This window comes from Eumetopias jubatus, unplaced genomic scaffold (assembly GCF_037043125.1).
Source record: "Eumetopias jubatus isolate StellerSeaLion01/CBP00866 unplaced genomic scaffold, mEumJub1_p1.0 scaffold_3, whole genome shotgun sequence".
Taxonomy (NCBI): domain Eukaryota; kingdom Metazoa; phylum Chordata; class Mammalia; order Carnivora; family Otariidae; genus Eumetopias; species Eumetopias jubatus.
In genome coordinates, this window is record NW_028274809.1 from 9,637,819 (window position 1) to 9,658,603 (window position 20,785).

General features: G+C 48.4%; 1 protein-coding gene across 6 annotated transcripts in view; it reads left to right on the forward strand.

The window, feature by feature from the left end:
- Window positions 1-621: 621 nt before the first annotated feature.
- Window positions 622-20,785, forward strand: part of LOC114210767 (nuclear body protein SP140-like protein) — a 48,795-nt gene continuing 28,631 nt past the window's right edge. Inside the window, exons 1-2 of one of the 6 annotated variants that reach the window (XM_028105089.2) lie at window positions 622-932; window positions 7,140-7,250. In XM_028105089.2, the coding sequence (XP_027960890.1) occupies window positions 7,216-7,250 (35 nt within the window). In that variant the 5' untranslated portion in view covers window positions 622-932; window positions 7,140-7,215. Of the gene's footprint in view, window positions 933-3,431; window positions 3,668-7,139; window positions 7,251-20,785 lie in introns of those variants that run through there. The other 5 variants (XM_028105095.2, XM_088021518.1, XM_028105090.2 and 2 more) reach the window with 5 other exon arrangements.

The following is a 20,785-nucleotide window of genomic DNA, read 5'->3' on the forward strand; positions in this document are numbered from 1 at the left end:
ATACCTATCTAGTGCTTATTTTGGGCGCAGTACGGAGCCAGCGCTGGGAACACAAGGGCTCCACCTTGCCTTCAGTCTGCAGATGCCCCAGGCGCTGGGGGAGGAGAGCTCCCTGGGGTGGGGTGGGGGAATGGTGTTCAGGGCAGCTTTGTTTGGAGGGGTGGAACAGGGGCAGGTAAAAGAGAGAGGGCTTGAAAAGAGACAGAGGAGGGGCCTTTCTTGCAGGGTGGGTGTGGGGGACACCGGGAGTGAAGGCACCATCTGATCAACGTGCATTCTCTGAGCGGATGGAGATTAGTGGGCCTCGGGCAGGCTGGGGAAAAACCTAAAATTAGCCCGACCAGCTGGGCCTGGGCTGTGCAGGACCCCCCCCCCCCCCACCCCGCACGCCCCTGGCCTCCTCGAATTTCAGAAAGCCTGAGTGTGTGCAAGAAGAGCATGCTTTGCCCCGGGTCACCGCTGGCAGAACTGGTCACCTGGGGCTAGGCTGGGCGAGGGGTAGCTCCCAGCAGGGATGTGGTTTCCCCTGTGGGCCCTCCAGTCCTGCAGGGCCAGGCAAGAGGGAAGGGGGAGCCCCTGCCCTTCCCCCTCTCCTTCTTGATACTGCTTCCTCTTTTGCTTCCTCATTCCCCTTCCAGATCTGCAGGCTCTGGCAGTGTGGCCCGTGGTGGGTCAGAGCGCTGCCTGGGCCAGCAGGCAGGGCAAACCCAACCTGGGCAGAGGCCTGAGCAGGCACCTTCCTGCAGCACTGGGGGAGGGGCAACCAGGAAACCCCATCTTCACCCACTGTACCCTGTGCCAGCCTCCGTCCTGACCTTGCCTGGAGTTCCCCCAGTTGTCACCCCAAGCAAAGATCAGGTGCTGTCATCAAGCCTTAGAAGTTGTTTGAAAAGCTAATCTTGCCTTAGAAGGCGCTGGGGCCGGTTTGAGAGGTAAGGAGCATTGCGGCACCGTGGGAGTTGTGGGCGGGGAGGTGGGAGGAGATGGCCAGCCCGGGGGTGGTGGCAGAAGTGGGGGCTGGGGAGCTGGGCAGCCTCTTCGGTGTCCCCCACCCCTTTCCCATGCAGTGTCCATCCCCACCCGCATCAGGTGTCCCCAGCATGGTCTTACTTGTGGGCTGACCTGTGTCCCCTCCAATTTCATGTTGAAGTTCTAACCCCCAGTGCCTCGGAACGTGACTGTCTTTGGAGGCAGGATCTTTAAAGAGGGAGTTATGTTCAAATGAGGGTGGGCCCTAATGCGCTATGACTGGAGTCCTTACAAGAAGAGGAGGCTGGGATGCAGACACCCATAGATGGAAGGTCATGTGGGGACGCGGGGAGAGGACTAGCTACAAGCCGAGGAGAGAGGCCTCCGAAGCAACCACCCCCGCCAACTTGATCTTGGACTTGTAGCCTCCAGGACTGTGGGGAAATAAATTTTGGTTGTTCAAGCCGCCCAGTCTGTGGAGCTTATCATGGTGGCCCCAGCCCACCACACAGTCCCTCTCCCCAGAAGGCCCTGTCCGGTGTCCTGCCTTCTTATCTCTTTCCACTCTGGGGTCTTCCCTCCTGGGCCTCCAGCTCCAGCTTTCGCAGTCTCTGAGACGGCTGCAAATGCAAGCCCTCGTGCCTGTGATGTCTCCTGAACGGCAGGTGTGCTGGAACTTCCTGGAGAATGAAGCACAACTGCACATGGGCCGGAAGGCACCTGGAGGCCCGTGATAAGGACGAGTGCCTGATGCCCTGTCATAAATGGCTCAGCCTGAGCTAACGGCACCAAGAGCCGTCCTTCCCACAGCTGTCAGATCCTGGCAGCCCCCGTGCCCAGCAGCATCATCCACTGAAGTATTAATTTGGGGTTCCTCTCTCTCCATGACCGCCTTCACCCCCTTGCCAGCACAACACCTTGCTTGTGTGTCCCAGCCTTGGGAATCGGTGGGACCTAGCACGGCTTGTCTCCGAGAGACCACGAGCCCCGCTCCCCAGCTTCGCGTCCCTTCTTTGGCAGAGTGGAGGGGGGAGGACCTTCGAGGAGCAGCGATGAGGGGCAGTCTCCATCCCCCACCCGTTAGTACCAGGCTCGCGGCGTCAGGGAGACGCTGTGGCGAGGGAGGGTGTGTGCGAGATAAGAGAGCGACCGTCTGTAGAATGGGGGCTGTGGACGCGGGCCCACAGGGGCCCCGTGTGTAAGGGGGAGGGAAGGGCACGTTGTCAGAGAAGGGAAAAAAAATCTACCTACCCCTGGCCTGCCCATGCCACGCAGGCCCTCAGGACCCGCAGCCCCAGGCTCTGCTCTCTCCTGGAGCCCTGGCTGCTGCTGGGGGGTGGTCCTGGGCCAGGCTCTGGTCCAGTTCTGGTCTCACCAGGGGCCTGCCGCATCACCCACCCTCGCGGTACTGAGCTCTGCTGAGAACAGCGTGCTGGACACCCACCCAAGGTCTCCTTTTCCCTTCTTCCTACCAGCAGCACCCCGACTGGGGTGGGGGGTAGCCTTGTACCCAGGTAAAATACTTCCTAGGATCCTTTGGAGCTAGTGGTGGTCATGTTGACCCAGTTCTGCCCAATGGAATGAGAGGGGAAAGTGACTCAGCTAGAGTGTTCAGCAGCCCTTTACCTCTGACTGCCGACTTCACCCTACGCCTCTCCCCCTTCCCAGAAGATGGATTAGATGCCTGGAGGCACAGCAGCCATCTCTCAACCATGAGGCTAAAAGCCAGGTGCTGAGCGTGCTGGAGGACGAGGGGAGAGGGAGTCTGGCTGACCCGCTGAAGTAGCACCAACCCTTGACTGCCAGCTCAAGCTTCCTTTTCTGTGAGAGATTAAAAAAAAAAAAATCCCTCCTTTGTTTAAGTGCTTGTGACTCTAGTTTTCAGTCCCCTGCAGCCAAACATGGTCCTAACTGACACACAGCTCTTCCTACACAGCAAGAAGCCCAGTAGAAGCCCAGGAGAGAGGCCTCGGAAGAGACCAACCTTGATCTCGGACTCCCAGCCTCCAGAATCATGAGAAATAACTCTCTGTGGTTTCAGCCACCCATCTGTGGCCCCTTGCTGCGGCAGCCCTAGCACATGCATGGCACCGTTGGGCGGGTTTTTGTACGCGCTGTCTCATTCGATCTTAACCACAACCTGGAGAGACAGTAGCTACTTCACAGAGGCAAACACTAAGGCCAGGAAGTGCTGATGCGGGAGCCGGAGGAAGGCTACATCTTGGGGTGCTAGCCCCAGTTGCCGACCCATCAGGCCCCCCCCCGCCTTATCTGGAGTTCTGTGGGCAATCAGGCCCGTCCTCTATCTGTCCCACTCCCAAACCCACCTCTAAACAGGCCTGTGCTGGCCCCTTGCATTCCAACCTGCTCTACCAGCAGTTTTTTTTTTTTTTTTAAGATTTTATTTCTTTATTTGACAGTACCAGCAGTTTTGTGCAGAATCCTGCCATCGGAGCTGCTGCCTGGCCCTCCATGGTGCAGTTTCCAATGCTGAGGCCAACGGAGGGAGGAGAAGGAAGACAGCTTTGGGGAAGACGCATTCCCTGAGTGTCCCTCAAGCAGTTATTGCTGGGCACTGACCCGCAGGTCTGCCCAGAGAGGCAGGCTCTCCAAGAGGAGGGTGTGAAGAGCCCACTGTCCTGCAGCCACTGCTCCCAGCCGGAACAGCTATGGCTAACGTTAAGTGAGCTCCTCGCAGGTGCTTGTGTTAAGTGCATGATATAGAGTTTCTCCTTCAGTCCTCTGACCAGCCCTGGTCACTGATATTGTCACCATTTTACAGATAAGGAAACTGAGGCTCAGAGAGCTCAAATGACTCCCCACCCCCCCAACAACATTTCCCCGGGAGCTGAGACCATCCCCTCTGTCTGATTACCCCCTTCAAGGCCACCCTGTGCTCATCTCAGCCAGGGTCACAGGGAAGGCAGAGGTGTCCCCTCGTCATCCGTGTCCAGTTGTGAGACACCATGGCCAGTCCACGGCCAGGAACGGGGAGGGAATCCCCTCTCTGTTCCCAGAGGAGCAAGGCCAGCCTGGAGACAGTCTGAAGCGAGTACTGGGTGGTGACCTGCCTGTGCTCTGTGACAGCGTGGGGCTGTTTCCCTTTGTGCTGAAAGAACCCTGAGGAGGGCCCTTCTGAGGCTTCGACCATCTGCTCTGCAAGCCTGGCTTCAGGCTTCGCAGCCTGGGACACTGTGGGTCAGAATCTCGGTGAAGGTGAATCAGGGCAGTCCCTTCTCTACTCCTTCCAGAGGGCAGCTCCCGGTGACCTCGCTGCCTCTCCCAGATGTGGGGGTGGCAGGGTCTGGTGGGGGTGGTGTGCGCCCCACATCTGATGGGCCTCCATGTGTGTGTGGGGGTGTAGGGATGGAGTGCAGGTGCCCAGGAGCATGACCCTTTCTGCGAGTGGGCCTGCCCCCTGTTGGTAGACCCCGGGAGGCCCACGGGGAGGTGCTTGGCATGGGAAGAGGGCAGTGGTGTCACCGGGCTGGGGCACGGAGGCAGATGGACTGGATGGCCTTGGTGGGAAGCCAGAGGGCATGACAAGGCGGCACGAGGACACGCCCCCTGGCCCGGTCTGAGGAAGTGGCCAGGCCCCAGCTCCGGTGCCGGACAGCCAAGGCAGGGCAGAGGCCAAGGGCTGTGGCCTCCAGGGCCTCCCAAGCTGCAGCCTACAGGGGCTGGGCTGGGCGCTGGCTGATGGAGGAGAGCCGCACGGGAGGGGATGTTCCTCTGTGTCCCAGGGAGGCTCTCTTGGCGGGGCTCTCACCTCCCAACCGTGCTTATCCTCCTGTACCGGCTGGCTTCTGGGCTCTTCTTTAGAAAAAGTCGTATAACTGCCATCCTTTCTGACCCACCCTCCCCATCACCTGCAACCCCTCCAAACCCCTATCTTCACTATCAGCCTCACAACACCCTGTTTCTCATTTCCCAAATGACTCTGCAGTTCTAGAAATTAGGAGCTGCTGTGTTCCGAGAAGGTGCTTTCTGACGCCCCTCATGGCTCTATGGGACGTCTGTGGCTGCTTACAGCAGAAAGGCTGGGACGCGAGGACCCAGGGCCTGAACGAGGACTGGCTCAGCAGGCCCGCTGGTTCCGGAGGCAGCTGGGCAGGCGGCCCTCGCAGGGAGAGTGGGAGGCGTCTGGGAGGGAGCACTGGTGTATTTCTGATTGGGGGTGGGGAGTAGAAGCAGGCGGGTTGGGGGATGTCCTGCGATGGCAGCAGAGGCCCGGCTAAGAAGGCTGGGGGTACATCAGGCTGGGCAGAGCCATGCTCCATGGGAGCTGGAGGCTGGGGCAGGAGTTATCCAGGGGCTGTGGGCACCAGGGCTGTGGCAGAGGGCCCCAGGGTCATACCTGAGACCACTATGTAAGGCCTGCTCAGCGCAGGTGCCGTTTGCTCCTCAGCAAGACTGTTGAGATCCCTGGAGTCCTCTGAGGAGACAGGTGAGCCTCTATCTGTGGGTAGGTGTTCAGGTCAGGATAGGGTCAGAGACAGGAGGACAAGGAAGTTTCTTCTGGAAGAGTCTAAAGAGTGCATTGTTACTGCAGGGGTCTTGAGGGTGTGGTGGGACCGACCCCCAGACGGGGGCCTGTTGGCCGGAGGAGGGATGCCCAGACTGTGCCGTCTGGTCACCGTAGGGCTGTGGCACAGGCCTGTGGTTTGAACATAATAGCCACTGAGGGGTCAGCTCCCCAGTTTGGGGGCAGAGGCTACCATAGCTCCCTTCTGGGGACCCCTATTCAGCTGAAGGGCTAGTTTCTTCCCTTCATGAAATAGGTCCTTCCAGATGCCCATGAAGAGCCTGACCTGTGCCGGGCGCCCGGGAGAGAAAGGTGAACAACCCCCAGGAGAAGCAAAAAGGCCCAGGCACTCAAAGGAGTCTTTTTTTTTTTTTTTTTTTAAAGACCCTGAGTGTGGGCTCTAGAGTGGGGCCACCGTGGTGGTCTGGGGTGCCGAGCAAGTGACCGTGAACTGGGCCCTGAGGGCTGTCTGGGCCCCAGACAGGGAGACCAGGAGGCAAGGATGGTGGGAGGTGCATGGGGTGGCCTGAGGAGTCACAGTGAAAAGGACAATAGCTAATAGTAATTAGGGATTAGTAATTGCAGCTCCAGTCACTAGGGGTGTGAAAGCCGATGCTCTAAAGTGCTGGCTCTGGGCCAGGGAAACGGTAGCTATTATCACCACAGAGCTGGGCCCCTAGCAAACTGAAAGGCAGCCTGAGTTTTGAGTGTCAGCCAGCCCGGGTTCAACACCTTTTCTGTGCCCGTGGGCGGAGCTGGGAGCCTGTGGGGCGGCCTGCACTGTGTGGGCCCCTCCGCAGCAGATCAAGATGTCCTTTCACCTTGGCCTGACCTTTTCCAGTGGGGGTAATGCCAGGAGAGGGGCAGGGGCAAGTTCTTTTGCAACTTGGGGAGATGCCTTCACTGCCCGGAGTGGGATCTGGGGTGTCCTTTCTGTTACCCCAAGGACCCAAGTGTGGTTCTGAGGCACTTTGGAGTGTTCCAGAACCCAGATGAGGAAGCCTCACCCCAACCCCACCCACAAGAAGCCAGGGCATCATTTGGATGACTGTCTATGCCTCGAAATCTGCTCCCTACCCAGAGATGTGCCCCCCGTCACCTACCCAGGTGTTACTCTTCCTACCCCCTTTCTGACTCCTTTCTCACACGTACGCAACCGACTTTTTCTTCCGATCCTTCCAGACTCTCTCAAATCTTCCCTCCTCTCCTCCCCAGGCCCCGTCTTCTCCTGCCTGTTGTTACGTTAACCTCTCCACGTCTGGCTCTCCCCTTCTGGGCCATTCTCCAAAGAGCTAAACAAGAATGTTTTAGAAATGCAAACCCCGTGCCAGAGTTCCCCTTAATGACTCTCAATAACTTTCTAGATAAACCCCAAATTCCTAAGCAAACCAGGCCCTCTGCCCTGTGGTTCCTTCTCTCTCCCACCTGTCCACCTCTTGGACTTCGGGGTCCAGGCCCTCTGAAGTCCACCTGAAACCTCTTTCTTGGAACTCCTACACCTTTGTACCTGCTCCCTCCTCATGGAACACTCAAGCATCTCAAGCTGTTTTTTCCCTTAACCCCTGCTCAATGTTTTCATCACTCTCTTACTTCTGTTTATTTACTTAGTTATTGACCAGAAGTGTCTATTGTTTGCGGGCCATAGGCATGACACAGGACCGCTCTGCTCCGGGGACCCTGCCTTGGGATACGTTCCTCTACTCCCCATCTGAGTGCTCTTCATGTGGGCTCCCTGGCACCTGGGACGAGCACACAGGTAGTCCGTGTGTAACTGTGCATTCTGCCGGTTTCTCATATTTTATCCTCATAAATGATATTAGGGGCTTAATAAAGATATAAATGAAAATATCTAATGTGGAGCAGCAAATCCTATTTCAAAGCTATAGATCCAGGTGTGCGAATTTAAAACAGGGTTTAGTTATTCTACCATTCAACTTTGTCCTCAGCCCCCTTTCTGCCTCATGGCAGATACGTTAGCCAGTTCCAGAAACCCGCCACCTCTGTGACACTCCTCCCTCACAGTCCAGTTATGCTCCATTTATTCCATTTTCTCGTCTTCACTTCTGTAGCAGGATCCATATGAGGGTGCATCTCTGACGTGTCCAGACACTGGGGGACCGAGGTGGGTCCTGGGTGGGGGGAGGCATGCTGAAGCCTCGTTGGCATCAGCTCTGTTCTTTGTTTTGCAGTTGGCATCTGTCCCTGAGCTTTCACTGAGATGAATTCTCAGCATGTTGCAGAAGACAGGAGGGAACAACCATTGAGTTCAGGGGCTGGTGGCTTCATTTATGTCCAAGGGCCCCTTCCCCCCGCAAATCCCAAACCTCAAGGCCCTACCCTGAGAAGACAGCACCTTAAGAAAGGAGGCGGTGGGTGTGCAGCAATGTATCCACCCACTTCCCACCTCCTTTCTCAAAAGTGGGGAGGGGCCCAAAGAGAGGGCAGACTTGGGAAAGGTGCCCCATTATCAGAAGAGCCCATTATCTGGAATGAGTCTTTGAATATGAAAAAAGCCCTGTGGGGTCCAGGTTGGTTGTAGGAAGTCCTGAGCATATTGCTCTTCATAATAAAGCAGGGAGGGATATTTTTGGAGTTGAAGTAGGGATGGAGTTCTGGGCATCAACAAAGGGGGTGAGTGGGGAGGGTAGAGTGAGCTGCTGACAGAATGGTCAAGGGAACATTCTTTGTCACTTCGGTGGGGTGGGCGCATCTGTCTCCCCAAACTTTCAGTAACGTAGGCTGCACCCAAATTGGAATGTTCACCCTGGAAAAGGAAGGGAGGCTCTTTCCATCCCGTGTTCAAACTCCCTTCCCCAACCTTGCCCTTGGGAAGGCTCTGGGGGAAGGTTGCCACACTTACCCAGAGCCTGCCTTCTTGGTGTGACCACTAGCCAAGGGTTCAGTGCCTGGTGCAGCAGTTTTGAAAAGCATCACCTTTGAGGAGCAGGGTCTCTTGGACAAACCTGGGGTAGGGAGGAGTCAATCCCCTCCCCCTCTCTAGGAACACATTTGGCTCTTCAATTGGCACCTGGGGTAATCTTTATCCCAATAGACTAAAAAAGAAAAATTGTTCCCAAACTGGTCTGGGACAGAACTTTTTTGTTTGTGATGAGATTTATAATTTTCTTCTGGGAAGAAATCAGCATTCCTGATGAAATGCACAAGCAAATTTCCGATGAACTTCAATGGAGCTAAGACTGGTGGGAAGCCAGTACCCTGCCCGCCCAGCTGACTTGAAGAAGGAAGGGGGCAGCGGGTGCACTTGCGTCTAGGGGAGGGGACATGGAAATAGCTCTTTCCTAGCTCCTCCCACAAAGAGAGGCTATCACACAAGCAGATGCCTTAGAATAACAGTAAAATATGTGGTAGAGGGTTCACTTAGTCTAAACGGACTCAGACAGAAACAGGCTTACGGCGACTATGCGGTGAGATGGGTCTTGGGAGGGAGGAGCACAACCTGATGGGTGAGGGAGCCGTGCACCATGAGTGTGACCCTCGGTTTCTTTGTCCATTCAGATGGTAGTTGCCCTGCCTCCAACCCTTGAAGATGGTGATGATGAAATAAGGCAAGGATTAGGTGGGAACATCCCTGGAAAAGTAGAAGGCAACTCAGGAATCAGGGATTTATTATTACTACCATCTGATTCAGAGATCATCTGCCCCATACCAGTGAAGCTCAAGATGCAGGTTCTACTCCGGTCTTCCTGAAATAGGTCTTCTTTTCAATGGCAAGCAATTCCCCAACCACCCGCCTTCAAACACGTCTCACCCTGTGCATTTTCTCTGTGATTGCTCCAGCTTTGAAGCCTCTGAAGTGCATGACTTCCTTCCTCCCTGCAACAGCTTCCTGAATCTCCTCCTGAGGCCTCCGTCCCAGGCCCCCCAACATTCAGACCAGCCCAGCCACTCCCCAGCAGGCCACCACTGCTCCATTTCTGGCCACGCCAAGCCACTGGAGCTGGAATTGGGAGAATGGAGCCAGTCACCTTCCCAGCCCACAGCAGTCCCTGCCTGGGACTTCTCCCCACCCCCAGCCCAGGAACGGCGAGGTCTGTCTCTGGGCTGATTATGAGATAGCTCATGGCTGTTAGGTATGCTTGAATAAGCTCTTTTGTCCCAGAGAATTTTCCCATGTCAAACATTTAGTCTGTTGTGTTATGGGTCAGTGAGCAAGGAGATAAGTCTGCATTCTTAAACAACCTTGTGAACGCAAGACATCTGTCTGAAAGGCAATCAAACAACATCTGTCACACTGTCCCCAACTTTCAAGGCACTTTCTTAAAAAACAAATCATTATTTTATGTTTTAGTTCTGGAAGAAATAAATTTTCTTTTAAAAATCCAGATATTATAGAAATGTATGTTTTCGAAGAGGAAAATCCCTCATAAATCTTTACTTCCCTTTCCCCTCCCCCAACACCAGAAAACTATTGTTAATACTTTGGTGTATACTGCTGGCATTTTTCTCCTCTATACCTACTAACATAGTCAGAATTATTATTTTCACCCTCCTTTCTATCACTGGACCATAGATCTTGTTTGGCAACTTGCTTTTTAGATTTAATGCATCTTAAACTCCTTTCAGTATTAGGTTCTCTCTAATTTAATAATTGTGTAGCATTCCATTGTGTCTACGAATCATCATTTATTTCGTAAGTTTCCTTCTGACAGATATTTGAAATCCAACCCCTTCTAACGCAGTTTTTCCGTTATAGAAACAACACCATATATATATTTTTGCATAGTTGTGAAAGTGTTTCTATGAGTAAGAAAGCAGAAATTCTGGGTCAAAGGTATAAACACTTGAAATGTAGTAGACATGGCCAGATTGACAAAGCAAGCATTGTTGTTCATTCTGTCGATTTCTTCAAGGTGGAGAATGCCCCTGGGCACCTAGAGGAGTCAGTCCCAGCAAGAAGAACAGGCCGTTCATCTTGGGTTCTCTCATGAGGGTGTATCCCAGCTGCCTGAAAGGTTTGGGGCATCTTTTTGAGAGTGAAGACTAACCCAGGAGAGATCAGAGGCATAAACTATCAGTCTGGAAGGTACAGAAATCATCAGCTGAGTGAATTCCAGGAAAGGTGAAGCCTGAAAGACACAGACATATTTTTTTTTTTTGAAGATGTGATTGGGTTTATTAATATATCCCATATAGCAAGTGAAGAGATGCTCCTCTGAATGACAAGGACATTTATGAAATTGTCTGTCTGGCACCCATTCTGTCTTTTGGATGGGAGAGACCCCTTTCCAATGCCCAACTCTAGAAACTGGGTTCCGGTGGCATCTACCTAGGTTACTATTTGCCAGCCTAGGCGGGGGTCAGTGAATAGAATCTCTGGCTAATTAGAAGACTTCCCTAGAATTTTTTAGATGGAAAGTAAGGGGAAGAGAGTTCTTATTCCAGGTGAAGAGGTTAGAAATACTTGTCTCCAGAGGGGGCCAAGGGCCATCGTTTCTGCCCTGCAGAGACTGAAGCTGACTTCTAAATAGAAACTCAGTCAAGAGGCAAAGGAAGCTCCAGAGTCCAAGTGTTGAGTGAGGCCCTGATTCTTGTCATACCCAAGGCCCAAAGGCTTCCGGTCTCTTCCCCTACCTTTGATGTGGGCCAAAAAATTAGTTTTGCCTGTTTTTGACTGTTGTATAAACGGAGTCATACAATTTGTACTTACTTGTCCTGGTTTCCTTAGCACAACAGTACGTGAGTGAGACTCACCCATATTATTGGCCATAGTAATTTTTCACTTCAACTGCTTTATAGTATTCCAATGATCTTGAGTGCATACCCATGAATAAGATAGTTGGGCCATGTGGTAACTCTATGCTAACGCTTTGAGGAACTGCCAAATTGTTCCCCAAAGCTATCATGCCATTTTAAACTCCCACCTGAAAATATGAGGTTCCAATTTCTCCACATGCACACCTGTACTTGATATTGTCTGTTTTTTGGATCATAACCATCCCAGAGGAGGTGAAGTGGTATTCCACCACAGAATTATTTGCATTTCCATGATGGCTAATGATGTGGAGCAAGTTTTCATGTGCTCATTGGGCATTCATTCGTATATCTTCTGTGGAGAAAAGTCTATTCCAATTCTTGGCCCATTTTAAAATTGGGTTATTTGTCTTTTAGATAGATGAGTTGTAAGAGTTCTTTAAATATTCTGGATACCAGACTCTTATCACACATATGATTTACAGATATTTTTCTCCTCTTCTGGGGCTGACTTGTGTTTTCAAAAGATCACTCTGGTTATTAATTTGACAGCAGACTGTGGGGAGGGGGCAGGGTTGGAAGCTGGGAGAACAGATAGGAGGCTAATGCAGTCACCCAGACAAGAGATAATGGTGGTCAAAATAAATTCTGACTCTCTGGGTTGTAAGGCAGATCCTTGGGTCTGCTCTAAAATCTCTGTCTGGTTCTGTCCCTGGCACTGTCTTTGACTCTCCCTGGCTCTGACCTATTTATTTTTGCCTATAGTTTTGCTCACTTCCACCTGATTTCATTTTATGTCCATGTCCCCATTTCCCCTTCCATTTCTTTATGTATATTAATTTCATCTTGCCAAACTGCAGGCAGTTCTGCGCATCATATCCTCTCTGCAGTGGGTATAAAGCATGGGAAAATAGAGATAAAGAGGTGGTAGTTTGGAAGATGGTGGACGGACTCCTGGCTTCTGTGGACTTATAGAAGTGGGGGGTCGTCCTGGCACTAGCCCTTCTGCAGTTATTTATCCGGCTCTGATTTCCGGTTCTACTTCCCGGATTCCCAGGTGCCCACGATGCTCTGGGAGCCTGGTAAGTGACTCAGAAGTGGAGGGATGCAATCGAGAGCTTTTGGGGGACAGCCTACAGATCCCTGAAAACACAGATACTCCATTCTTTTTTAGTCTGTGGGGCAGCCCCTTCCTGATCTGCATGTCACCGAGCTTTGATAGGCAGGAGTCATGCCATGGATGGCCCACATTCCCCTCTGGGAGTTAAGAGTCAGGGCTACAAAAGTTGCCGGATACAAAGTCTGTATATAAGAATCAACTGAATTCTTACATATTAGAAACCAATTAGTAAAAATAAAAATTTTAAAGAAATATCATGTAGAACAGCCAAGGCTGGGATGAGGAGGAGGCTAGGATGGCATCTGGTGTGAAAGATTTAAGGAAGTATTCCCTCTCATTCTCTTCTCTTGCCTGACTCTAGTCCTGGCCTTAAGAAAGTATGGGGGGAATGCCTGGGTGGCTCAGTCAGTTGAGCATCTGACTCTCGGTTTCAGCTCAGGTCATGATCTCAGGGTCGTGAGTTTGAGCCCCACATTGGGCTCTGTGCCCAGTGGGGAGTCGGCTTGAAAGATTCTCTCCCTCTGCCCCTGCTCTCTTCAAATAAATAAATAAATCTTAAAAAAAAAGAAAGAATATCAAATAGCCAGGAATAAATCTAATGAAAGACGTTGAATATTTCTGCAACAAATACTTTGAACGTTACTGAGAGAACTTAAAGAAGAACGAAGTAAGGGTGCCTGGGGGGCTCAGTCAGTTGGGCAGATGCCTTCAGCTCAGGTCATGATCTCGGGGTCCTGGGATCAAGCCCTGCATTGGGCTCCCTGCTCACCTTCTCCCTCTGTCCCTCCCCTCACTCACGCTTTCTCTCTCAAATAAATAAATAAATAAATAAAATATTTTAAAAAGAAGAAGACTAAGTAAAGAATAAGTAAAGATCTCCACCTTGTTTGTGGATTGGAAGATTAAGTGTTGTTAAGAACTGAATTTGTCAGTTCTTCCTAAATTCACCTATAAACTCAGGGCAATTCCAGTAAAAATCCTAGCTGGCTACTTTGTGGTAATTGAAAAAATGATTCTGAAATTTATATGGAAATTCAAATGATTTAGAATAGCTAAAGCAATTCTGAATACAAACAAAGCTGGAGGACTGGTACTACCTGATTTTGAGGCTTACTATAAAGCTACAGTAATTAAGACAGTATGGTAGTGGTGCAAAAATGGACAAATAGGTTGATGGAGTAGTAAAGAGAGTCAAGAAACTGCCCTCACATATATGGTACCTGGACTCACTTGCTCCGTGGCAAGTCAGTATGCGAACAATGTTTTTTTTTTTTCTTCAATAAGTGATGTGAGTCAATTAAACATCCATATGTAACAAACTAATCTTGACCCCCTACCTCACACCCTCTATAATAATAAATTGTAGTCCTAAACATGAAAGTCAAAACAGTAAGTGTGATGGAATATCTTGATTTTGGTGGTAGTTATACGAACTTGTTAAAAATTTGTTCACTTTGTGGCAGCTCATCTAGCTCTATATTTATGTTTTATACTCTTTTAATCTATGAATTATACTTCACAATAACATTTATTTAAAAAGCAAAAAAGAAGTGTCAGAACTACAGATGAAAATGTTTGAATTTTACTGCATGTAAATTACACTTTGATAAGAAGATGGAAAAACAAAGTAATAAGGCTATTGGGCTGTTGGGAGCTAGCTTCCCTGACTTAGATCAGTCACCAGCCCCAACTTTATGAACTGTGCATCATGTGAGCCCTGCCCCCAGGTACAATTCGTCTCACTCCGAGGGCAGCATGGGAGGAAGTGGAAAGTTCACCAGGCAAGAAGAAGTCAGAGGAGTTGTGTGATTAGCATCTGACTCTATGTAGATTCAGTTTCGAGATGTGATGAGCATGCAGAAGAGAATGGAAAACCCCACTGCCTCCTGTCGCCAGGTTTTAGGCAGGAAACTTCATGATGAATCAAACCCCAATTACCAGTGTGATTGATGTGTTGAATGGACAAGCAGCAAGAAACCAATCTTTTTTCTCCAACCTGCTTCTTGAAATCATCTTATCTTTTCCTGGTGTCTTGGTTTGGGCGTCCCCAGAAGCAGACCCTGAGACATGAACTTGAGGGCAGGTGGTTTTTATGGAGGCAATCCCAGGACCCGTGGGTAGGTGGGTAGGTGGAATGAGGAAGTGAGACAGGAAAGCGAACCAGCCAATGACAAGGGAGTTTTCAGGCCAGAGAGCACATAGCTACCCCAACTGGGGGGCCAAGAAGCTGTGCCCTGACCCCACAGCCTCCTGCCCCTCACTGGAGGAGGACTCTGCAGGCCCTTGAGTTCTGCAGCCCTTCTGGTTGGCCTTACTTGAGGTTTGGGCTTCCTCCCCGGCCAGATAGAAAGCCTCAACCAAAGTTGCAAGTATTGGCAAATACATAACTTCTCTGCCTAAGGTTAATGCCACAGGGTATGGGTATGACTTTGTCTGTCAAAACTGCTTAAAATCTGGGGACAGCCCATATTTTTTCCAGGCCCTTTAGTCACAAGAAAAGACTCTTTTTAATAATCAAACAAGTCTCATCTGCTCTAATATTTGATATTTTGTCGCACTTTTAAATCCTCTCCCTGACATTGGCTAGGGCCTGACTTAGTCCAAGGACCAACAGGAAAATGATCTGATTGCTTTTCTTTCCTAATCACTCCTTTTCCTCTTTTACCATCTGCTCTTTTCAGCTACTGCAGGGTTGCAGTGGCGGGCAGGGGAAGAGAGGAAGCGCAGGAAAGGCTTTGCTTGACCTGTTCCATTGTAATTTCACGCCGGAGTTCTCTGTGTGCGGCGGATGCCCAGGGGCTAGATTATTTTCTCAGGGAGCATTTTTGGGGGGCTTGGCAGGGAGTCTACTGTTTTGGGTATCTTGCCCCTGCAGTTCCCTTGAAGTGGTGGGTGATGTCTCCTCTTGCTGGCCAACCGATAACCAGGGAAAGACTCCTTTCTCTGTTTTCTAAGTCATTCCCCTGCTGTGCTTCCATGTGGGTCTCTTGGGCAGAGCCTCCCTCGACAAGACCTATCTGGGCTCCCTTCAGCAAGCCCACCTCTGGCTGTTGGGAGATGAACATCCCATCCTTGTCCATCAGGCTCTCCAAGTGCAGGCGTTCCCACCACAGATAGCCACGTCTCTTCCTTCAGCTGCCAGCTTCCTACAACTCACAAGGGTGAGTTCTAGCCACAGCCTCCAGCTTTTAGACTCTGCAGGTATGGTTCCAGCCCTGTGTCCTTCCTGTTGAGCTCTCCAAGAGGTCCTTTGAAAGCCCCTGGCACTGGCTGGAAGTGGTGTCTATGCTTTGTGATGCTGGCCTGACAGCTACGAAGCTTTGGGTTGCAAGTAATGCAAAATCCAAGTCTTAAACCATAAAGCCTTTAGCCGTAAGATTGGTGTATTTCAGGGCAGGCTGATCCAGGGCTTTGAAGATCTCTCCAAGGATCCAGGGCGTTTGCATTTCTCTGCTGGGCTGCTCACCCTGCTTCTGAAGGTGGCTGTTACCAGATGCAGCTCAGATTGCGTGGTGTTTGGTTCACACCTGGTGGTTCACATCCTTCTCTGGAGATCCCACCATTTTAAGGGAGAATCCTGAAAGTCACACTGGCCCAATTTAAGATATACTTCCCCTCCTTAACAGGGACTCACGGGTGAGGGAATAGAAGATGCTAATTGGCTAAGCCAACCAGGGTCCCGACCTGGCATTGGAGTAGGTCCCTTCCCCTGTAGTATGCAGTTAGTGGCAGAAATGACAATCTGGGTGTTGTTAGGAAGGTCGACAACTATAATAGTTTCTGGGGCAGCCATAATAAAGTACCCCAGACCAGGAGGCTTGAAATAAGAGAAATCTATTGTCTGGTGATTCTGGAAACTAGACGTCCAAAATCAAGATGCTGGCAGGGTGCTGTTCTCTCTGACAGCCATGAGGGAGAATCCTTCCCTGCATCTTCTAGCTTCTGGGGTTTGCTGGCTATCCTTGGCCTTCCTTGGCTTGGAGATGCCCCGCTCCGGGCACATGGCTGTCTGCACCCGTGTGTGTCTTCACATCATTTTCTCTCCGCGTGTGTCTGTGTTCACAAGATGTTCCCTTCCTTTACAAAGACGCCGGTCATATTGGATTAAAGGCCCACCCTACTAGAGTCTGAGCTCATTTTAAACTAATCAGCAATGACCTTATTTCCAAATAAGGTCACAGTCTGAGGTACTAGGGCTTAGGACCTCAACGTATCTTTTGGAGGAGACACCTACAAACATCTACTGAAAACTATTCTCATAGCTTATTTTTGCACAAATTTGTTTAATTTGATTATATAACTTATTCATCACAATTGCATCCAAAATTAAACCTGTCTAGTTCTTAGAAGCAGCTTCGCTTTTTTAAAAAAAGAAGTATTGACCCTCTCTGAAATTATTAAAAGGTAGATGTCATCTATTTTGAAGATAACACATACGCCAAAGAGGCGTATCAAAAATATTTTGATACAGGCAGCATCATGGCGAATATAGGCAAAGCCTCCAAAGGGTAGTACTGTGGGCACTTGCTCATTCAGTGAATCCCTTCTGGTGAGTTTGGGGAACAGTTACTCGTGTTATCTCCATCTTAGAGGAGCCTAGAAAAAGTTCAGAAGAAAATCTCAGTGGCGGGGTCTCTTCAGCTGCTCATATCCCAGAGGTTTTGCAACTGATCTGCCTCCCAATGGTTGTACTGTGTGTTTTGTATATGCCCCATGCTTTCTCTCTCTCTCTCTCTCTCTCTCTCTCTCTCTCTATCATCTCTCTCTATCATTATTTATCTGTTATCCACCTATGATATATATATTTTGATCCAATCTATACATATTTAACATTTTGATTACATAAATAAATCATGTTTACTGTAAATCCAGTGGCTGGGAGTAGGGGTCAAGATTTTGCTCCCCAGAAGACATTTGGCAATGTCAGGAGATACCTTGTTTGTTCCAACCGGAGGATGTTGTTGACATCTAGTGGGTAGAGGCCGGTGACGTTGCAAAACATCTAAAAAGACACTGGATGGCCCCCACAATAAAGAATACTCTGGCCCCAAATGTAACTAATGTCACTAGGGTTAAGAATGAGAAATCCTGCTGTAGAACAATAGAAAATTCAAAGAAGCAAATGGAAAATTATTGACTCTGGGCATTTTCCCAATTAGCATTTTGGCCAAATTCTTCCAGATGGCTTTTTGTACACACAAGTGTATGTGGGAATAATTACAGATATAGAGGAGGAAAATGTGATTATAATTATGCATGCTGTTTTATAACCTGATTTTTTTTCACTTAATGGTAGTATTGCTCCATGTCAGTAATTTTTTCTCATTGAAAAATGAGTTTTTTTTAAAAAAACAAAAGCATTACATTTATGTGGTTAAAAATAAGAATTGCAAAAGGGTATGCAAGAAAAACATGTTCTTTCACAAGTGGTTATGGATACTTTAGTAAACATGATTCTTAAAAAGCCACAAATTGGATTATGCAATAAAATGCTGTATACTTTGCTTTCATTACTTAATAATATATCTTAGGGCAATTTCCATACTGACGCAGAGATCCACCCCATTCTTTAGACTGGTGCATAGCATTACTTACTACCCTATTGATGGGTACCTAGCTCTTTCCATATTTTTGCTGTTCTAATCAGGGATGCAGAACGTTTTGCACCCCACCTCTCAGTGGGTTCTTGGGAGTACGCCCCAAGAATTGGAACTGGTGAATCAAAAGGTACGCGCTGACATTTTTGGCAGCTATTGCAAAATTCCTCTACAAAGAGCTTGTCTCATTTACCTCTCCCACTGTCTTCCTCCCCATAGCCTCCTCTATAAAATATTTAAATTTTGCAAATCTGATTTAATAAAAATGATATCTAGTTGTTTTTTCATTTGCATTTCTTTAGCTATTAATAAAGTTGTGCATTTTATTTTATTATTTTATTTTTTTTAAAGATTTTATTTATTTATTTGAGAGAGAGAGAGAGAGAGAGAGAGAGAGAGAGAGACAGCATGAAAGGGGAGAGGGTCAGAGGGAGAGGCAGGCTCCCCACTGAGCCGGGAGCCCGATGCGGGACTCGATCCCAGGACTCCGGGATCATGACCTGAGCCGAAGGCAGTCGCTTAACCAACTGAGCCACCCAGGCGCCCTAAAGTTGTGCATTTTAAATGCTTTTTCCCCATCAACTGTTCATTTCCTCTACTCATTTTTTTTTTCTCTATTGGGTTATTTTTTATGTTGTTGACTATTGTGACCTCAGTGGATTTAAGGAAAGTAGCCATACATCTATAAATACCTTCTCCTGGTTTGTCTGTTCCCTTGCAGAAATTTACATTGTTTATTTATACAAAAAATTTTTAAAATCTTCCCATTTATGGTGTCTGGATATGCTATACCACAAAGGCCTTTCTCTCTCTCTCTCTTTCTCTCTCTCTCTTTTTTTAAGATTTTATTTTTAAGTAATCCCTATACCCAACCTAGGGCTCGAACCTACAACCTCAAGATCAAAAGTTACATGTTCTTCCACCTGAGCCAGCCAAGCGCCCCATACAAAGACCTTTTTCGTGCCAAGGATGTAACTAAATTCATCCATGTTTCCTTCTTTTATGGTTTAATTTTTTTCATTAAAAAACTGTCTTAATTTATTTTAGGAGTAAGGACAAAAAGTAGCTACTCAGACCTGAGACCATTCATTGAATCCTTTATTTCACCCCTCTAACCTGAAATGCACCCTAACCATAGTCTCTATTTCTTAGGCATTTGGGGGCTACTTCTGGACTTTCTGTTCTGTTTCAGGGATCAGTCCCTTTTTGTACTGACACCAAACTGTTTTAATTACTGATGCTTTATAATGTGTTTTTAGATACAATAAGTCTGATCTCCCCATTATTCTTCTTTTTAAAAAAGTCCTGAATAATTTATCTATTTATCTCCAAAATGTAATTGTATAATAACTCAACTATATGAAAATGTATAAAGAAAAAAACGATGAACACTCAGTTTAAAAATTAAATGCTGCTAGTAAGTTGAAGCTCCTGGATTACCTTCCTCTTTTCCACTAGTAATAACTATTCTGACTCTAGTGTTTATTTAGCATTCCATGAACTTATAATACTTTTAACTTCTCTCTCTATTTATCCCTATAGTTATATGCAGTCTTGTAATTAATGTTTAAAATGTGCTTATTTGTTATAGGAAATATGCACATTCCTAAAGAAACCAACCGGTCAACTAGTCTACCCAGGTGTGATGATTAATTTTATGTGTCAGCTTGGCTGGGCCATGTGCCTGGGTGTTTAGTTAAACATTATTCTGGATGTTTCAGTGAAGATATTTTTGGATGAGATTAACATTTCTCATTCTCTCAAATAAATAAATAAAATCTTAAAAAAAAGAGATTAACATTTAAATTGGCAAACTTTGAGGAAAACAGATTGCCTTCTGCAATGTGGGTGGGCCTCATCTAATCAGTTGAAGTTCCAAATAGAACTTGAGATTGACTTAACCCCAAGCAAGAAGGAATTCTTCCAGCCGATGGCCTTTGAACTTGAATGGCAACATCACTCTTCTCTGGGTCTTCAGAGTGCCAACGCACCCTGAAGATTTTGCACTTGCCAGCCTCCATAATTGCATAGGAATTCCTTAAACTCTCTCTCTCTCTCTCTGTCTCTCTCTTGATCCTATTGGCTCTGTTTCTCTGGAGAACCCTGATAATATATCAGGCCTCTGGCCTCGGCAGCACCAAGAACTGATGGAAAGTTTAAATTATATTCTCCCCCCTCCATGGCCCCAATATCATAGTCTAAGGAAGAGCTCCCCCTTCACCTAAGGGAAGGGGTGAAGCAGAAAGATATCTCAGTTAAGCTTTCAAGAGTAACTGGGAAGAAGAGGATTTTCTTGTTGACCAAATAGTGCTTTGGCACAGCGTTGATCCAGTCTGTAGTCAGCAAAGAAAGGCCTCTCTAGAAGGACCATGTCACAGAGGCAAGGCTCCTGCCACACTTTCAGTGACATTTTTCATGATCACAGATCCACAGAGCCACAGTTTCACAAATTTATACCTGTCTAGTTGGAGGCACTGTGTCAGTCTTCCATTGCTGCTATAACAAATTACCACAAATTTTTATTTTTTATTTAAATTTTTAAAACAAATTAGCGTAAATGTAGCAGCTTTAAACAACACACAGTTATTATTGTATAGTTCTTTTGGTCAGAAGTCCCAGCTAGGCTCAACTGGGTCTTCAGTTTAAGGTCTCACAAGGCCAAAATTAAGGTGTTGACTGGCTGCATTCTCACTGGGAGGCTCTGCTTTCAAGCTCATTCAGTTTGTGGGCAGAATGCAATTCCTTTGTGGTTGCAGGACTGAGGGCCCCACGTTCCTGCTGGCTGTCGGCTGGAGGTGCTTCGCAGCTTCCAAAGGCCATCTGCATTCCTGGATTTGTGGCCTGGACCTCCATCTTCAAAGC